The 21021-nt window shown below is 42.7% G+C and overlaps 1 protein-coding gene across 1 annotated transcript; it reads right to left on the reverse strand.

Moving 5' to 3' along the window:
• On the reverse strand, positions 1 to 20507 carry GPN3 (GPN-loop GTPase 3). The gene is made up of 8 exons (XM_044658779.1): positions 20422 to 20507; positions 14541 to 14649; positions 13614 to 13781; positions 11010 to 11134; positions 6281 to 6396; positions 5853 to 5949; positions 3785 to 3913; positions 1 to 435 (listed from the first exon to the last, which is right to left on the reverse strand). The coding sequence occupies exons 1-8, from the start codon at positions 20467 to 20469 to the stop codon at positions 373 to 375; spliced, it is 855 nt and encodes a 284-aa protein (XP_044514714.1). The 5' UTR covers positions 20470 to 20507; the 3' UTR covers positions 1 to 372.
• Positions 20508 to 21021: the final 514 nt, after the last annotated feature.

Genomic DNA, 21021 nt, shown 5'->3' on the forward strand with positions numbered 1-21021 from the left:
GACAGCAGCACCAAAGGCTTGTCTGTATTCAACAGATAAATAGGAGCCTCAAACCAGCTTTTTACAAATCCAAGTTGTTCTTCTAAATGGGAATCCTGAATCATGTCATGTTTAGAGCCCAGAGCTTTTTCTCCCTTAAACAAGTATCTGGAAACATATGCCTGTAGATTTTCCAAATTACCCTTTTCTTTGAGGGGCTGAGGGGAAGGAGGAAGTGACAATGTTCAGATTGTGGATTAACCATAGTCTTTCTGCTTTGGAAGGATGAATCCTCCATTCACTTGTTCCTTGGGCTAAAAATGGGTGTTTGTAAAATTCTGCTCCCAAAGCTCTTCATGTTTTAATAAACACTAGAAAAATTAAATATGATCTTCATTCATCTCCTCGCTCTTGAAAATATTCATCAAACATGGATGATCTTTCTTCTTCAGATTCCTTTCAGCAAAGAAACAACAAAAAAAAACTTAATTAAAAAAATTTTTTTGACCTGGTCTTAAATGTGCCAATAGTGGCACTTATGGGTGAGTATTTCAGGTGATAATTGATAATGGGCTCATATCTGGCAATTCAATGTTTGGGGGCCAAAGCAACTGACAAAGACCGGCTACTAAAACAAGCAGAGTTTCATGTAGGGAGGGCCCAGGCACATACTGTCAAAGTTGCGTATTACCTAGAAAACTCTCCTGGGTACAGAATTCCAGTGGAGAGATAATAAGAGAGAAGAGGCTAGTGCAGGGGTTGGCAACCTTTTTGGCCGTGAGAGCCATAAACGCCACATTTTTTAAAATCTAATTTCGTGAGAGCCGTACAGTGCTCACAGTGCCGCTCCTGTAACAGTGCCTGAAAAAAATGGACTTTATGGCTCCTGCAGAAAGAGCCATATCTGGCCCTCAAAAGAGCCATATCTGGCTCAAGAGCCACATGTTGCCGACCCCTGGGCTAGAGGGAGGAAGAGGAGACAAAGGCCGTTTTAGTCATTTCCAGTTAGTTTGCTCATGGTTTACATTAAACAAGAGCAAGATACGAGGAAGTTAAAGGCAATTTCCTCATCACAATTTCATTCAGCGCCTTTTTCTTTTCAAGGAAGTAGATCTTTGAGAATACTTGCCCCAGCCAGTGAGGGTCTGATAAGAACTGACAGTGAAATGGGTCTTTGGCCCATTAAGTCAGAGCTGAACTGAGGGAGTCAGTAGAAGCTGCTTAAAGAATAGGCAGGCATTACATTCAAATATGGGGAGATGATACACAAATGTCCCCTCTTTTATCAGAGGTGATATAAAGTAATTATATACAAGGCCTAGAAGTGGTTCTGTTATGTCTTTTTAATCCTTACCTTCCCTCTTGGAGTCAATACTGTGTATTGGCTCCAAGGCAGAAGAGTGGTAAGGGTAGGCAATGGGGGTCAAGTGACTTGCCCAGGGTCACACAGCTAGGAAGTGTCTGAGGACAGATTTGAACCCAGGACCTCCCGTCTCTAGGCCTGGCTCTCCATCCACTGAGCTACCCAGCTGCCCCCTCTGTTAGGTCTTAATGATCTTAAGAGAAGAATGGAAAGAGAAGAGTAATACAGTGGAAGCAAAGGGAAAGGAAGATTAGGGAAAATTATCTCATTAAAGTGGGAAAGCAGATATTTTTACAAAATGAAAGGATAGGGGGAACAGCTGAAGAGTACAGACACATGCAATTAGGTACAGAAGTACATTTAACAGTGAAGTAGAAGGAAAAGGGGAGGGGGAAAATTGATCCTAAAGGATTTACAAACAGCTCTTTTGGAGTTGGCAGAGAATGGAGAATCTGAGGAAATTTCCATAAATTAGAGAATGAACAAGTTATGGTATGTAAATGTAGTAAAGTTTTCTTAAAGTTGTGCTGTAAGAAATAATGTAGGGGACGGTGTCAGAGAATTCTATTATATTCATACACCATTATCTGTTCAACCATTCCCCCATTGACACACAGTTAATAAATGCTGTGTACCTTTATTTCCATTTCTTAGAAGAGAGTTCATGGTGAATATCTTTTAAAGTCTCATGCTTATGGGAAATCACAGTTCAATCATTCTCTCCTCTACCCAAACAGTTATGCAGATTCAATAAAGAATATTTTATTGTGTTTAAAAAAAAAAAAAAAAGAATAGGCAGGCACAATCCAAACCTGCGCATGTTGCCTTCAGTGACTGGCCTATGGACAGGGCAATGGATAGACATGTGGGTGATGGACACATGGGGCATGTGGGTAAAAGGGGGGGGGGGAGAGATTTCCTCTCTCAGAGCCAGAGTGTTATGATGATAATAACAGATAATTTGGAGAAGCAAATAAATGTGTCAGGGCCAAATAGAGCTTCAAGTCAAGAGCTACAGATTGACAGGCTTCAGTGAGGAAAGGAGGGGGCTAAACACTCCTGGATCTCAAACCCCTCCCCCTCTCTAACAGTTGCTGCTTCAGGTGGTAATGAAGGCAGGAATGAGATTCTTCTGGTACGTTTCTGTTATAGCTGAAACCCCAATGATGTTCCTTTTCTTTAAGTTATATTCCTCACAGGTCTGATAGATGAGTAAATGGAAGCTAGCTATATAACTGTTGAGGACAGAGATGATCTTCTTAAAACTGGCAGCAGACAGGATTCAAACTAGATGTCCAGACTTGAGTTGTGAGTATTCCCCAAATAATTTCCAGGCACAGATTTGAAGGTAAAGGTTATATTAGGAAATAACAAGGAAAACTAGAGAGGTTAATGAGGGTTTTAGGATAATGAAAGGTAACCCTGAGCTGTTAGGTTGAAGCTGCCCTTCCCCTCTCACAGGAGGGGATGAAGGCACTTAACTAAAACTGGCTGTCTTGCTATTAATGAATATCTTTACTTCTCTAATCACTAAATATTTGTTGTATTGAAGTTGATAAAAACTAACCCTATTAAACAGGCTAATCCTTATGTAGTAACCACATTGGTTATGCCACAATGGTCACCCAAGTGAACCCCAAGTCTGGAGTAGTAAGCAGAGTGTCTGCTCACTTCAACCTCCACAAAGTAACTGCTCAACTGCCCCCTCACCCAAAGTTCTCCAGGGGGGTCCCCTGGAATTCTGGGTGAGGCTGTCCCTATATCTTTGCAGGGATTCCATGCTTTCCATCTCCACATAACAGAGGTCTCAAAGGTCTTAAGCTAAGCCCCCAATCTGGCAATGGCAGTGTGCCCATGTCTATTCTGTTTTCACTTGTGAGGCTTTAAAAACATTTTTTGGGGTGGGAAAGTAGGAGGCTACAGAGCACCAAGTCAAGGGGCAGGAGTGGAGGGGAGAGTGGGAGAGAGGGAGAGAGACAGACAGACAGACAAACAGACAGAGAGGGGAGAGAGAGACAGGGAGAGAGGGAGAAGTGTTTTTTTGGAATGTGGATTTCTTTCAGAATTCTTTACATAAAGAATGTGTATAATGTGAATTTACATAAAGTGAGAATGTCTATATTAACAGGGTAGAAAGAATTGAAGAGGGTCCTCATGTCTTGGAACTTCAGAAGAATAAGGATACACGAGCTCAACGTCCACCAGCAGAAGTCATGCAATAACATAGAACCTAAACAGGGAATTCTTAGAAAAAAGCTATTAAACTGTTTATATTCTCAGAGCCAGTGATTTTGCTATTGGGTACGGAGAAGATGCTTATAAGACAGTCACTTTGTTGGTTGTTTTGCTAAACTGTTCTTTTTTGTTCTTTTATGATGGCGGGTTCAAATGGTTGAGGGACTAACATTTTTACAAAACATATTAGCTAAGCTCCCAAATTACCTTCGGTTCTTTAAACTCCAAGTCTTCTCCATACTGAATGGTGAAGTCAATATGCTGTAAGACGATGTTCATACTTTCTTCGTCTGACTGGTCATATGGCAAAAAACGGACCATACTGTAGTCATCGATCTGCAAAGAAGAGATCCATCTTTGAGAAGAACAATAGCTGAAAATCAAAACAACTGTGAGGTACCACCTTACATCTAGCAGAGTGGCTGATATGACAGTAAAGAAAAATAATAGATGTTGTAGGGGATGTGGCAAACTGGGACACTAATGCATTGTTGGTGGAGTTGTGAATTGATCCAACCATTCTGGAAGGCAATTTGTAATTATGCAGAAAGGACTTTAAGAGAATGCTAGCCCTTTGACCCAGCAATACCACTACTAGGCTTACATCCCAAAGAGATTAAAAAAAAATGGGTCAGGATCTGTTTGCACAAAAATATTTATAGCTACGCTTTTTATGGTGGCAAAAACTTGGAAAACAAAGAGGTGTCCCTTGATTGGGGAATGGCTGAACAAACTGTGATATCTCATGGTGATGGAATACTACTGTACTATAAAGAATAATGAACTGCTTGATTTCTATATGAAATGGAAAGACCTCCATGAACTGAAAAGGAGTGAAATGAGCAGAACCAGGAGAGCATTGTACACAGAGACTGAAACACTGTGAGGCGATCATATTAATCGACTTTGCTACTAATAGCATGCAAAGATCCAGGACAATTCTGAGGGACTTATCAGAAAGAATGCTATCCATATCTAGAAAAATAACTGTGGGAGTAGGAATCCAGAAGAAAACATGATTTATCACTTGTTTAAATGGGTATATAATTTTTTGATTTTGGTTTTATTTTTTATTTTGGGGAGGGTTTTGGCTTTAAAAGATTATTACAAAAATGAATAATAAGGAAATGGGTTTTGAGTGATAATATTTGTATAATTCAGTGAAATTACTTGTCAGCTCTGGGAGGGAGATAGCATGAATCATGTAATCATGGAAAAAATTTTAAATTAAAAAACAAACAAACAAACAAAACCGCTGACCCTTATGAAGGATTTCCTAAGCTCATCTGGAAGTACAGGCATGGCCCAAGGGATAGATCAACGAAACTGTAACAGTCTCTGGTGACCTAGGGCCTAGATTCTATAGACAGAAACAACATGTATCTAGAAAGGCAAATATGAACTATATAATAAATAATATTGCTTGTGTGTACGAGGTTGGCCTCTAGTTAGCTTCTGCCCCCTAGGCCAGGCCAGAAAACTCTCTCAGGACAACTGATCTGTTAGGGACAATAGAAAGAACAATAGGAAGCAATGGAGACACGCATGATGCCCTATTGTATGAATTATATATTTAGGGGAATCCTCCCCCCCCCCCCAAATCCTGGAACTCACCTAATAGAGCATCAGAGTCATGTGTCTTAATTTGCCAGTTGTGGCAGGCAAGATTCCTGATCAGCAAATGTGACATGTAGGACCCGAAGTGAAACCCCAGCCAATTAGAATATCTTAGGGAAAGGGTTTAGTTAAACTTTAAAAGCCAGCTCATGAAGCGGGGAGTTCTCTGCCATTTTTTGGCTTTTGAAAGAAGGTCTCTCACTGGAAAGCAGTCCTGGTGCTTATTTATATAGGCCATTTCTGGCGAGCAGAGCACAGCACAGCATGGGCTAGCGGGGACCACGGCCCAGCTGGGAATCCGGGAACTCGGGCTCTCCTCTTCAGCTCCAGGTCCTTCTTTGGCTGGCCTTAATTTGTCTGGCCCAACCAGGTGGTTAGCTGGGCCTCTTTGCCACTGCTTGTGAAACGGACCAGGCCCATGGACCTGATGAAGCAGAAACAATAGCTGGAGACTTTGGGTAGGTAGGCTGGTAGTATCTTCTTTCTCTATACTATAAGTACTTATAAATTTAGTATAAAGTCTCTGAGATTAATTTTTATTTGTTACACTCATAAATGTAAGGAAAAATGCCTGTTTGTTTTCACTGCCTTACAACACGCGTTAGGATTTTTAAATAAAGTTTCCAGGATAACTTTTAAAAATAATTTGAAAGCTTACCAATCCACAGATGGCGTTAGTCAGCTTTTTGAATTTTTTGCTTCTTAAGATACCTGTAGAATCTTCTATCAAAGAATACATGTCAGGGTCAAGGAACCTTAAAAAGGAGAGAGGGAGAGAGAGTTGGTGAAAGAGCTAAATGAATAATTTAGCAACTGCCTGGGTTTTCCAAGTCTCCTAGATTCTGAGATGGAAGGGATTTTTAGAGACCTTCTAGTTCAACTTCCTCCTTTTATAAATGAGGAAACTGAGGCTCAAAGAGGCAAAATGATTTAGGCTTATAGATATAGAGCAGGACAGGTCCTCTGAGGTCCTCCATTGTGTACTATCTTTCGTTTTATAGATAAGGAAACTGAGGATCATACAACACATGGACATTTCAGCAGTCTTGGCTCTTGGGACAAAAGCTGCACCATGGAAGAACTCACTTTTCTATTTCCTTTTTTGCCTTCTTACTCAGCAAGTCCATCTTGGTCATAATGTTAATTTGTGGGATTTCCAAAGACACCATCGCGCTGAGGGCTGCCATGACTCCGGAGATAAACTGTAGGAGGAAAGAGACAAGGAAAGATGAAATGTGCAGCTTCCTCTGGTTCCGTTCACTGATAAAAGCAATGAGTGCAGGCCTTCTGCTCCTGACCAGCCAAGGTTAAAAAAAAAATGACCTAGGGGCAGCTAGGAAGCATGGTAGATATATCGAGTGCCAGCCCTAGAGATGGAAGGAACTGAGCTTAAATCTGGCCTCACACATTTCTTAGCTGTGTGACCCTGGGTGAATCATTTAAACCCAATTGCCTCTTCCTTGATGCTCTTCTGTCTTAGAACTGGAACACAGATAGAAGGGTTAAAAAAAAAAATCAGCTAGTCAATCATCTCTTAGATACTGGAAAAATCTGAACATGTTCAATTAAATGCACCAAGCAGTTATTAAGTGTCTACTGTGGAAGCAGGCCTTAAAAGACCTTGCCCCTTCCCCCCTTTAAGGACAATCTTAAAAATAGATGTTAGCATCCCACTCTGAAATGGGCCACTAAGTTACAACTGTTTTTAAGCAAATCAAAACCTCGAACCTAAACTTTGTAGCCTTGTTTAATCCTGACTGTGGAATATGGCCTTTGTCTTCTGAATCCTCTAAATTGTAAGCAGAAAATGGCTTGAGTCAGAGAGGTTTTCCAACAGCAGGACTCTCTCTCTCTCTCTTTAAGCAGAAACACTTAGATTTCCCCTCCTGATTAGAGGGGATCAATCAAATCAATCAAAACATACCTAGCAGACTGGTCAATATGACAGTAAAGGAAAATAATAAATGTTGGAGGGGATGTGGCAAAATTGGGACACTAATGCATTGTTGGTGGAGTTGTGAACTGATCCAACCATTCTGGAGGGCAATTTGGAATTATGCCCAAAGGTCTTATGATCCAGTAATACTATCACTACTGGTTTTGTACCCCAAAGAGATTAAAAAAATGTTTGTACAAAAGTATTTATATCTGTGCTTTTTGTGGTAGCAAAAAATTGGAAAGCAAGGGGGTGCCCTTCAATTGGGGAATGGCTGAACAAATTGTGGTTCATGATGGAATACTATTGTGCTGTAAGGAATGATGAACTGCTTGATTTGTATATGAACTAGAAAGACCTCCATGAACTGATGTGGAGTGAAATGAGCAGAACCAGGAGAATGTTGTACACAGAAACTGAAACACTGTGGGATGATCAAATGTAGTAAACTCTGCTACTAACAGCAATGCGATGATCAAGAACAATCCCATGGAACTTGTAAAAAAGAACACTATCCACAGCTAGAGAAAGAACTATGGGAGTAGAAACACAGAAGAAAAACATATGATTTATCACTTGGTTATATGGATATGATTTGGGGTTGTGGTTTTAAAAAGACCGCTCTATTACAAATATGAATAATATGGAAATGAATTTTGAATAAGACATGTATAAACCAGTGGAATTGCTTGTCAGCAGAGGGAGGGAGGATGGAAGACGGGAGGGAGAGGACATGAATAACGTAACCATGGAAAAATATTCCAAAAAAATAAATAATATGGGGGGGAAGGAAATACCAAAATTTAGATCATTAGTAAATGTCAGTAACGGATATGTCAAATGAGCAGGGTGTATCCACAGGTCAGTGGTAGGAGCCACCAGAGACAGAGAGCTCCCCTGCTCACTGCAGACACTTAAATTCAATAAGATGACAGCCCCAGCCCCTGGAAGATCTTACACCATGGCCACATAAAACACCAATATGGTGAGAATGATGATTTGATTCCTGGGGAGGAAGTCAAGAGGGTCTTCCTGGAGGCTCTGGCCTTTAAGTCAAGGAAGCTCAGGCTCCTGGGATGTCCTGAGGATGTGCATTTCAGACAAGAGGGACACCTTGTACAAAGGCATGGGGATGGGAAATGGGACACAGAATCTGGCAAACAGCTACATTTATAACAAGTCCAGAACAGTCCAGTGGTCCTAGTTTTGACCTCCTCTCTCGTAAAAACTTTCCTAGGAGCTACCAACCAGAAGCACAGTTTCTAACTTCTAAGAGATAATGTCTATAAAGCATTCTGAAAAGCTCAAGGTACTCCATAAATCCAACTATTATTATTTATTACTCTCAATTAGGTGGTGAGAGGAATAGAACCATCAATGACTAGAGAAACTGTCAGCTACATGGTGTGGCACTTACTATCCCTATAGCAATAAGAGGAAATAGAGGCTCAGGGAATAAAAGGCCAGGCCTGTCATGCCCTACTACCTAGGCCACACAGGCCTACTGCTCTCCCCTCACCTAGCATTCCTTGTCACAGGCTGGCCCAAACACTGAGAAGTCATTCTCTCCTCCTAAGTCTCAGAATCCCGTTTCCCTCAGTTGGACCTCCTGTAGGCAATCTGTTTGTCATTAATGTTCCCTCAAGGGAGATACAAATCAGCCAAATGTAAGGCCTGACACAGAGCTGTTTTCCTTCCTCTGAAGGGCTCCAAATGACATAAGGGCTGGTGTCTTGACTTGCACAATGAATTGGATTTTGGTGAGGCAAAACTGCATAAAGTCATCAGCCTCACTCTCAGTCTCTTTAACCTTCATTTTCTCCAAATTTTGAGCCAAATTCTTCCTCTTCCTCCCTTCTTCCCTCTCTGAGACAACAAGCAATCTGATATAGATTTTATATGTGTAATTATATAAAACATTTTTCCATATCAGTCATTTTCTGGAAGAGACCTTTAACAACAACAAAAAAATGAAGAAAGTGAAACATAGTATGTCTCAGGCTACATTCAGACTCCACCAATTTTCTCCAGAGGTGGATGGCATTTTTCATCATTCATCCTTGAGGACTGTCTCGGATCATTTTATTGCTAAGAAGAGCTGGTCATTCACAATTGCTCATCGTACAACATGGCCATTATTGTATATAATGTTCTGGTTCTGCTCACTTCATTTGGCATCAGTTCATGTAAGTCTCAGGTTTTTCTGAAAACATTCTGCTGCTCATTTCTTACGGTCCTATATTTCATTACCATCACATACCACAACTCGTTCAGCCTTCTCCTCCCTAGCAGTGCCAGGATTTTTCTGACATGAAGTTGAAGGGTATCCCCTCTATTTCCAATTCTTCGTCATCAAAAAAAGAGCCGCTATCAGTATTTTTGTACTTTCCCTTTTTAAAAAAATCTCTTTGAGATACATACCTACTAGTGGCAACCTCATTCTCTTCCAGAGTCCTCTAAGTCCAGTGATAAGACAAAAGTCAGCATGCATACTGTGGCACCTTGGATGTCTGACCAAGTCCTAAGTCCTCCACCAGGCCTGCTTCAGTCGTCTTCATGGCTCTTGGAATAAATTGTTCTCATCTGCTCATCACATGCTTGGGGTAGATATCCCACTAAGCCACTGATGGGTTTGAGGCCTGTTGGTTACCCTTGACCTGGCTTAGCCAACTGCTAAGACAGCACACAACAGGTTCTTAATAAGCACTTATTCCCTTTCCTTCCCTGGCAGAGCCAGGATTTTTCTGACATGAAGCCTAGAGGCTGGGAAGGCTTGTCCAAGCCTCCCTTGTGGCCACAGAGCCTCCCAACCTCAATTCAATTCCATAGAATTTATTAAGTACCAGCCATTACCAGGCCTCAGGGATACTAAGGACCAAGGAGCTAACATTCTAGCAACATTTAGAGACAGTTAAGTGCAAAGGAGAAGGAGGAGAAGGGAACAAATCAATTACGTGCCAGGCTCTGTACTAGGTGCTTTACAAGTTTTAGCTCATTTGGTTGACTCCATTATCTTCCTTGAGGAAATGTTAATGATGAACAGATCACCTGTTGGAAGTGCAACTGAGGAAACATGATTCTGAGACTTAGAGGGAGGAGAGATTGGCTTCTCAGCATGTGGGCTAGCCTGTGACATGGAATGCTACGTGAGGGGAGAGAAAGCAGGCTGATATGACTGGAACATAGTCTCTGGGTGACTGGGTGGGGAGGGGGCAGTGCTACTGATCTCTTTATCCACAGCACCCCCTCCAGACAACTTTATATAAATATATTTTATAATGACTTTTCTTTTTGTTGTTTTTATTTAAACCCTTACCTTTTGTCTTAGCCTCAATTCTAAAACAGAAGAGAGGCAAGGGCTAGGCAGTTGGGGTTTGCCCAAATCACACACCCAGGCAGTATATGAAGCCAGATTTGAACCTAAAACTGTGCCTCTCCCCTGCTCGAGAAACCCCAGTGGATCTTTATTTCTGAAGGAATGGTGTAATGACATGACTGAACAACAACAAAAACGAACTGTACCTTGTGCTAAGTGAAATAAAGAAAGGCAAAAAAGCCCAGGAACTTTAAATAGCGCCAGTGAGAAGTTGTGTCCATTCGCAGGCCTGAGACCCTTCAGAGGCACAACAGGCTTTTCCTTATTTGCCCATACCCATGAGCAACAGGTTAAGGGACCCATGGTTTCATATGTTTGGGTCGGGGCTCTCTTTGCTGAGGCAGATTATAACATCCACAAGTCACGGCCTTGTCAAGGGCCCCAGGTAGGATTTGAACCCAGGGGCTCCTGACTCCAAGCTCCAATACTCTACCCACAATGCTGGGATGCCTCTGGCCTACACCCATGTCTGCATAAAATTCCAATTTGCCTTCCAATCCTACCTTAAACGATTCCACCATAAACTGAGAATCAACCAGAAACACCCCACAGACACGGAACTCCCACTGCTGCAGGCGCTCCACCAACTGCTTCATCACTGGCAAGTGTGTGTAGAGCTCGATCTGGCCTGCACAAAGAACTCAGGAAAATTAATGCCTTCGGGGAGAAATGGGCCAGAATGTGAAATCAGCTCAATTCCACAAACCCCTGCTCAGTGTGAGGTGCGACATAGGGCACCAGGAATGCAATAGAACATAGTCCCTGCCCTTAAAGAGTTTTCATTCTACTCGGAATAAAAGAAAAACAAATTCTACAATATGATAAATGATTAGATGCTAGTAAGGTCCCTTCTAACCTGAACACTCTCTTAATTCCTCTGTTTGGTGGTACTAAGGCCAAGCCAGCTCTGAATCAACCAAGCAGCATCTTTCTCCCCCTCCCTCATTTCTGTTTTTATGACAACTCTAAGACAGAAGGGTAAGGGCTAGGCAATTGAAGTTAGGTGACTTGTTAAGGGTTTCAGAGCTAGGAAATGTGAGGCCAGATTTGAACCCAAGACTTCCTTTCTCCAGGCCTGGTGCTCTATGCTCTACTGAGTCACCTACCTGCTCCCAAAAGTGATTTTTTTTTAAACCCTTACTTTCTGCCTTGGAACCAATACTGTGTATTGATTCCAAGGCAGAAGAGTGATGAGGGCTGGGCAATGGGGGTTAAGTGACTTGCCCAGGGTCACACAGCTGGGAAATGTCTGACACCAGATTTGAACCTAGGTCCCATCTCTAGGCCTGACTCTCAATCCACTGAGCTACTCAGCTGCCCCTCCAAAAAGCAATTCTTAAGTACCTACTATATGCTGGGGAATATGCAAAGGCAAAAGTGAGGTGGACTTTGCTCTCACGTTTATAACCTAAAAAGATCAGTGGCTCCAGAGTCAGAGGATATAGGTTCAAATAGCACTTTTGACCTTTAGGTGCTATACGACCTTGGGACATTTAACCTGGCTGGACCTCAGTTCCCTCAGTAAAATAAGGAAATTTGACTAGATAAGTTTGGAAGTCCTTTCTGCTTTAACTCTGTGATCCTATGCTTTAGCCAGGAGCATATAAATACACAGTAATATAGATACACACATATACATTTTATGTATATAATATGTATTTCTAGCAATAAGATGTGTACATACTTTCTATTCATATTACATATATGCCACATATATAAAACATACTGTATGTACAAAATAACATGTTTTGTGTATACATATATATATATATTAGTACAACATATTTACAAAATGGGTACAAGGTAATGTTATCAGGAGAGTCCTAGCAGCCTGTAAAATCAAGGATAGTTTGCCTTCTCAATGAAGGGATAGCGGAGAGAAGGAGAAAATCCCTTAAAATAAAAAAAAAGTTTAAAATTGTTTTTACATATAATTTGAAAAAATAAAATATTTATAAAATTCTCTGCTTGACTTAAAAAAAAATCTTGCCTTGTGTCTTAGAATCTATACTAAGAATCAGTTCCAGGGAAGCCAAGCAGTAAGGTTTAGGCAATTGGAGTTAAGTGACTTGCCCAGGGTCACACAGCTGCGAAGTGTCTGAAGCCAAATTTCAATTTAGGACCTCTGGTCTGCAGGCCTGGCTCTACTAGGCCACTTAGCTGCCCCTCTGTTTGACTTTTAAAGCCTTTCATAACCTCAGGCATTCCTACCTCTAAAATCTCACCTTCTCCAAGAAATCTCTTCTGGTATCCTTAATGTTGGTATCTTCCCTCTGAGGTCATCTCCCATCTCCCCTGAATTTATCTTCCATGTATCTAGTTGCTTGCATGCTGTCTCTCCTATTTGAACGTGAGCTCCCTGAGGATAGGCACCGTTTTGGGGTTTCTTTATGCTACATGGCCTAGTAAGTAGTAGGAGCTTAACAAATGCCGGTTAACTTGACAACCACATACAAAGGTCTGTGCTCAATGCTGAGGTACAAAGTCAAAACTAGAATGCTTCCTGCCCTCAAGGAGTTTACCTTCCACTGGGTGGTGGGGATAAGGAAGCACCAGAATAATAATGATTATAACTAACATTTAAATAGTGCTTTAAGGCTTACAAAGCACTTTACAAATATGATCTCATTTAATTCTGACAATGACTCTGTGAAGCATGTGCTATTGTAATCACCTCCATTTTCCAGCTGAGGAAATTGAGGCAAACAGAAGTTAAGTGGTTTGCTAAGGGTCATATAGCTGGCAAGTATCTGAGGCAGATTTTGAACTCAGGAATTCCTGAGATTTCTATCCATTGTATCATCTTGCCCTCTAAAACAAAACAAAACAAAACAAAACATGATCTTTTGTAGAAGTTGGGGTTCTTGGATGCAGCTGTGAGTACTTGTCACTGTGGAGGCTGCATTCCTCCTTCCTGTAGACAACTGCTCAGCTATACCTCCCTTTTGCTGGAAAGTATTTTGTGTCAAAACAAAATACGTCAATAAATTTAACATATGGCCTTTCTCCACCATACTGTAGCTGTTGCCACTGGGCTTCAGGGTAGACTTAGTCAAGTTCCTTCTCTTAATGCCCATACAACCACGGTATGAGAAATTCATACCTACCTGGGCAGTCAAAGAGGATGTAGTCATCTTCCACATGCCCAAGGCAGCTCTCCAGCCAGTCAAAGTTATTCGCAAAGTATTCCATGCAGAAGACCAACCCGCCATTGGGGCCAAACCTCAGAGAGTCGTCCTCCATGACATCATCCACCTCAATCAGCTCTCGGATATCTGAAAGGCCCAAGCCTACAATGCTCAGAGTCGAAGATCGCCCACCCCAAAGGTGGCTCTAGCATTGCTACTGACAAAGCGAATAATCAACAATCAACCAAGAAGCACCCAGAGCTAAGCCCTGATTAGCACAAATAAGGAATTCTGTGAAGTGATCGCCTCATCAAAATTCATGAGGAATCCCAAGAAGTGGTTACATTACTCAAATTCATACTCCAGATTTCCATTGGGTGGAACTAATGACCACATTTTTCATAATCATGACTCTGACTAGTTCACATCTGAATAAATGTAACTATGTCATGGGATTCATTACTTGTAAAATGGGATTTGGTTTGTTCCAGTGCTAAGTAAGCATTGCTCTGGTGATAGAGATATAAAGACAAAGAATCGTACTAGCCTTGCCCTCAGGCAGCCTTTGTTTTATCAGGGTAAATAACTCATAGAAGTATAACTATCAGGAAGTTAAAAATATGGACAAAAGAAATACAAGGGGGATCATAAAGACCTGCAAGTAGAAGGCTCAGCTTGAGCTGTAAAGGAAACTAGGGAGGCTAAGGGCTGAAGGCAGCAGAGTGGGAAAGGCATTAGAGATAGCCCACAGCAAAGAGCCAGGGGATGGAAAACTGCCTCCGGCCAGGAGGTGGGCCAGTCTGACTCTAGTGTGTGAAAGGAGAGTAATTTGTATAAGCCTGGAAGGATGGATGAAGACCATGAAGGTTCTAACAGCCAGGGACAAATATTCATATTTGATCTCACCTGCCATCACGGGATAGCTGAAGTGCTCAGCTGCGGGGTCCAGGTTCACTACTTGGACAGAACGGTTCAGGGTTTCACAGTGCTGGACCATGGTGTGACAGTAGGTGCTCTGCAATGACAGTGAAGCTACTGTGGGGGGAGCAGATGAAGTTACAGAAATTATCCAAAGCCTTCAAAGGCAACGGATGGGACAGAAGCAACAGAGAACATAAGGTCGGCCAGACTGGACAGGGCAAACAGACAAGACAGAGACAGACAGGACAGGGGTAGACAGCTGGGAAAGGGGCAGACAGAGAGGATGGGATCAGACAGGTGGGGTGGACAGTTAGGACAAGGACAAACAGGGCAAAAGCAAATAAAGTCAGCCAAAATGGATGGGGAAAAACAGACAGGACAGAGACAGACAGGAGAGAAGTAGATAGATGGCACAGGGGGAGACGGGCCAAGGGCAAACAGACAGGATAGGGTCAGATAGGACGGAGTCAGACAAATGAGACAGGAGCAGACAAGACAAGGGCAAACAGAGAGGGCAGCCAAATGGAGAGGGTCAGGCAAGTCAGGATCTGACAGAAAGGTCATGGTCAGACAGGATGGGGCAGGCAGATGGGGCCTCCTATATCAATTTCTATTCTAAACCTATTTCTAAGGGATGACACTTCTGAGTACACTGGACAGTTCCCAATTAGCCCACTGCTATAACAGGGAAATATATTTTCAAAGCAGTTGGCTAACATTTATATATGTGCATTAAGGTTTGCAAAGCAATTTACATGTTATTTCATTTGATTCTATTCAGAGTAGGGGAGAAAAGGAAGAGTAACAGTCTGAAGACCTAGGTTCAAATTCTGGCTCTGCTACTTGGGTGAATTGGGCAAATTAATTAACCTCTCCTGGCCATGGTTTCATATTTGCAAAATGGAGATGAACTAGTGGAGATAGGGCTGGACCTGGCCAGGTCTCTGGGAGTGATCCTAGGCAAGTACTTTACCTCTCTGAGGCTCAGTGTTCTCATCGTGAAATGGGGGTGGAGGGTGGGGAGGGTAGTAGGACGATATCATTTCTAAGGTCTCTTCCAGGTCTAAATTTGGTGACTTTTATTGATCTAGGGCAGGGGTTCCCAAACTTTTTTGGCCTACCGCCCCCTTTCCAGAAAAAATATTACTTAGCCCCCTGGAAATGAAAATTTTTAAAAATTTTAATAGCAATTAATAGGAAAGATAAATGCACCTGTGGCCATCACTGTCTCCCTGGATTGCTGCAGCACCCACCAGGGGGCGGTGGCACCCACTTTGGGAATCCCTGATCTAGGGCATCTGAAGTCTAAGTCAACTCTCTCATTTTGTAGTTGAGCAAACTGGGGTCTAAGAAGGTTAACTAAGTTACCAAAGGTCACACAGGTAAAATATTCAAAGACAGGATTTGAACCTGGGCCCTCAGCTTCTGGAGCTGCTGCTCCAGCTACTGTCTCATGTTCAATGTCAGGCATAAGTTCTCCTCTGCTCTCTAGAGCTGAAGATCTCTCTTTCACTTAAACTCTCATTCTTTCAGAGACTCAGCTCAAAATTCACATCCTTTTTCTGACCCAACCCAGCCTCACTATGTATGACCTGGATGACAGAATCAAAAACCAGAAGGAAGTGATTAAGAAGGGGCAGCTGGGTGTCAGTGGATTAAGAGCAAGGCCTAGAGAGGGGAGGTCCTGGGTTCAAATCTGGCCTCAGACACTTCCTACCTGTGTGACCCTGGACAAGTCACTTAACCCCCATTGCCTAGTCCTTACAACTCTTCCGCCTTGGAACCAATACACAGTATTGACTCCAAGATGGAAAGTAAGGGTTTAAAAATAAAAAAAGGAAGAAAGAGAATCTATACTGTGTGTGACCCTGGGCAAGTCACTTCATTCCCATTGCCTAGCCCTGACCACTCTTCTGCCTTGGAACCAATACACAGTATTGATTCTAAGATGGAAGGTAAGAGTTTAAAAAAAAAAAAAAAAAGAAGTGATTAAGAGCTTCCCATGTGCCTATGGATTCCTGGGCAAGTCACTTACTTCTCTGAGAATGTTTCCTCATCCATAAAATGGAAATGATAATCTCTGTAATACGTACCTTGGAGAGTTACCCTGAGGCTCAAATGAGACAGTGTCTGTGAGCTATGAATGACATTTTCTCCTGTACAATTTCATACCCTTTACCTTTAAGGTCTGGTTTAATTCATGGGGTTCACTGAGGTATTTCTTTGAAAAATTTTATTTAATTCTAAAATTTAGAATATTTTTCCATGGTTACATGAATCACGTTCTTTCCCTTCCCTCTTCCCTACTCCCTTCCATAGCCGACGTTCAATTCCACTGGGTTTTACATGTGTCATTGATCAAGACCTCACTGAGATATTCCTAACATCACCTACATGCTCCTTTTTTTTAAACCCTCACCTTCCATTTCAGAATCAATACTAATTATTGGTTCTAAGGTAGAAGAGCGGTAAGAGCTAAGCAGCTGGGGTTAAGTGACTTGCTCAGGGTCCACAGCTAGGAAGGGTCTGAGGCCACATTTGAACCTACGGCCTCCCATCTTGCCAGGCCTGATGCTCCATCCACTGAGCCATCTAGCCAGCCATCCTAGGGCTTTCATTCTCAAGGGCAGGAACAATGTTCTACTTTATTCATTTAATCAACATTATAAACATTTACTATATGAATCATCTTCACCAGTGGGACCCTGGACAAGTTGGTGGTGCTCTCAGCAATTCACTATGACTGGGGTAAGAATGCTGGATTTAGAATCAGAGGACCTGGTAAGTAAATGACCTCGGGCCTCAATTTCCTCAGCTCTAAAATGTAGCACTTGGTGTAGATGATCTTAAAGATCCTTTCTAGTCCTTAATCTATAATCTTTAATCAACAAAGTCCCAAGGGTAAGGTCTATATTTTTTGTTTTTCTCTCCCAGGCCTGAGCACACTCTCTGGCACCAAGGACAGCAGTTTGACTGGAATAGGGAACTCCTGCCAGTGCAGGTTGTCACCTCTTTGAATTATAGTCTCAGACAGAACAAATGTTTAATAATTGTGGCCCAAGTGAACATGTCTGCACTTAGCTGGTTAGATGTTTGTCTATAACTCATGTTTGTCTTTGTATCCTCCAGCATTTCCCAGTAGTCCCTGACATTCAGGAGGTGTTTAATAAATGCTTGTGGTTTCTATGTTGCTAGCACTCAGCACATTGTAATCATTTAATAAGTGCCTGTGGACATGCTGATACTTGGCTTGGTGCCTCTTGTGTACAGAAAACAATTAAATGTGGATTGACTGGCTACTGCTCACTACTAGAGACAAAAAGATGGAATGAGCTATGAAATGATGAGTTTCACATGACTTAGGGCTGGAAGAGACCAGGGAGATCATTTACTCTAAACCTTGGAGTTTACAGATGAACAAATATATTGAGGAGGCAGGAGGCCCAGGAAACTGAAGAGTCATTTAGCTAATCAATGTTTATTAAGTGCCTATTTTGTGCTGGGCACTGGGGATATGATAAAAGGTAAAAGACAGTCCTTGCCTTCAAGGAGTTTGTAATTTAATGGAGAAGATAACAAGGAAACAAATGTAAATGTATAAAAAATGTATAAATAAGAAAATTAACAGAGAGAAGGCACTAGAATTAAGTGGAACTGGGAAAGGTTTTTGGAGAAGATGGTATTTTAGCTAGGATTGAAGGAGATGGAGAGTCTTAATGAGGAAAAGCCAGGAGACCAGTGTCACCGCATTGAAAAAGAGCACATGTTGGGACCATCAGATATAAGAAGACTGGAAAGGTATGAGGGCACAAGGTGATAAAAGGCTTTTTAGTACCAAGCAGAGGATTTTTGGATTTGAACCTGGAGGCAATAGGGAGCCACTGGAGGTTATTGAGTCAGGAGGAGGGTGACATATTCAGATCTGTGCTTTAGGAAAAATCACTTTTGGTGATTGGACTGGAGTGGGGAGAGCACAGAAGCAGGTGGACCCACCAGCGGTTATTGCAAGAGTCTAGGTGCAAGGTGGTGAGTACCTACACCAAGGTAGAGACAGTGTCAGAGAGAAGGGGGTATATTCAAGATGTTACAAAGATAAAATTGGCAAACTTTGGCAACAGCTTGGATGAGAGTGGGGGTGAAGGAGTATAAGGTGTCCAGGTTGACTGCTAGATTGGGAGCTTGAAGGACTAAGAGAACTTGCCCTTCTTAGACGGGCCAGATTTGAACTAAGGTCTTCTTGGTTTTGAATCCAGTACTCAATCTTCAATACCAAGAAGCAGTATTTCCATTTTCTTTTTTATTCTTGCCTCTACGATCCCTTCTGATTTTTTCAATTATGTCACAATTAAAATAGCCCCATGGAACCTCTTCAGGTATTAGAAATCTACAAAGTTATGAGAAACTGAATGATTAAATCCTATAGCCATCGTGTCACAGAGATAACTGTAATCTGGTGTCACTATTTCTACAAAGGAAGAAACTGAGGGGAGGTGGGGTGGTGTGTGATGTGCCTAAGATCCAACAGGCTATAAGCAGCAAAGGCAAGACTAAGGCACAGTGCAGTAAGAGACCTGGATTTGAAGTCCTAAGACTCTCACCTCTGCTCAAATCCTGGCTCTTGGCTTGGACAAGTCACTTAATTTTCCTGAGTCTCAGTTTCCTCTTCTGTAAAATGAAAGAATTGGACTAAATAATCCCTAAGTTCACTTCCAGCCCTAAAATTTTGACATTATGACCTTATCATGAAAAATTTAGCACTTTAGGTAGGAGCAACTGGATAGTGCCTGCAGGGTCTCCAAGGCTGTCTCCCCACTGTGTTAAACTTTAGGCAAGGGGGCAGGTAGGTAGCCCAGTAGATAGAACACCAGGCCTGGAGTTGGGAAGACCTGGGTTCATATCTGGCCTCAGCTACTTCTGTGACCCTGGGCAAGTTCACTTAATCTTGATTGTCTAGCCCTTGCCTTTCTGTCTTAGGGCTGCTACTAGGATAGAAGGCAAGGATTTTAAAAGAACACAACAAAATGCTCAGGCAAGTTTCATCAAATAGGAAAGACTCCTCCTACTACAGGGCAATAACTGGCCTTTCCCTGGTGTTTTAAGGTTTGCTACCAGTGTACCTCCTCATTTAAGTTTCACAAGAACCCGGAGGTCTAGATTGTTATTAGAATCCCAATTCTACAACAGAAGGAAAATGACCTGCCCACAGACACATATCTAGGAAAGTATGTAGTTTTGGTGGTAGCTCTTTGAAGGTCAAGACCCTCTTAGGTATCTCTAGGGCTTGTGGCAGTCATTTCCTTTCCTTTTAGATTGCTTCCCCCAGTCTTAGCACTGGGCTGGTCATATAATAGGAACTTAATAAATGTTTATTGATTATTTGGTTATTGAATTGGTTGTAGGTAGAGTGGGGGTTGGACCTCCCAGGGTGGTTTTGCTCTCTGCCTAAGCAGATCTGGCAACTTTTTGAGACGTGACTGGCCTAGGGTCCCACAGCCAGTCTGTCAGAGACACCCCACCCCACTCCCGCCCTCTAGGTCGGCCGTGCCACACTGCTCCTACTGGTGCTATACAACTATTAAGCTATTCAGCTTAAACAAAGAATGTCCATTGCACTGAATGCCGTTTCGAGTTCTCTAATATTTCTATCTGCGTTCCCAGGAAACTAAAGAGAAGTCCCCGACCCACTACTCGTCCTGAAGCCCCAGGCGTTCTGCCTGGAGTTGGGGGGGGGGGGCGGCTGTAGGATCCCCGGCCTGTGGTTTGTGTTCGCAAAGGTGAGAACGGAACACGCTCTCCGCCACCCGGACAGTTACCGGAAGTTTTAAACTTTCTATCCCGTTTCCAACAGCCTCTGGCCAACACTGACCTTTCCGCTGCCTGCCGGACCCATCACCAGCTGCGCGTAACGAGGCATGTTGACCCTAGTCGGCGCCCGCCGGCGGATAGCGCCGAAGAAGCAGCAGCACGCCAAGAACGTCCCGGTAACTGCGAGCTGCGCACGACCCGCAACTCGACTTCCGGAAGGCAGGATGGCCAATCGAAACCTAGGGCCCGCCCTCTGTCCCTGCCCCGTCCTACGGTGAGCAGCCCCGCCTCCTACTACAGGTCTGCAGGAGGACCATGCTTCCTAACGTGTAAGGAACTACGCTAAGGTCGACCGGAGTTCGCCTAGCGGCTCGCCGCGTACGCAGGCGCAGAACAGACTAGGACGGACCCAGGGATAAAGGCTGACTCCTTAAACCAAACATCTTTGCATCCACCTGCGGGCGAGGCGCGAGCGCATCCCTCCCTCGGGCTGCCGCGAGCCACCGCCTAGCCTAGCTTCTGGCAGATCCTGGGCATTGCCATTTGGGGTGATGTTTGGAACGTAAAACGTAGCGGCACGGTTTTTAAACGTTTTAAATAATTATAATAAGTATTATTACATTATTGTTATTGTTATATTTCCAACTAAGGGATCCGGTAA

Source organism: Gracilinanus agilis, chromosome 1 (genome assembly GCF_016433145.1).
Source record: "Gracilinanus agilis isolate LMUSP501 chromosome 1, AgileGrace, whole genome shotgun sequence".
Taxonomy (NCBI): domain Eukaryota; kingdom Metazoa; phylum Chordata; class Mammalia; order Didelphimorphia; family Didelphidae; genus Gracilinanus; species Gracilinanus agilis.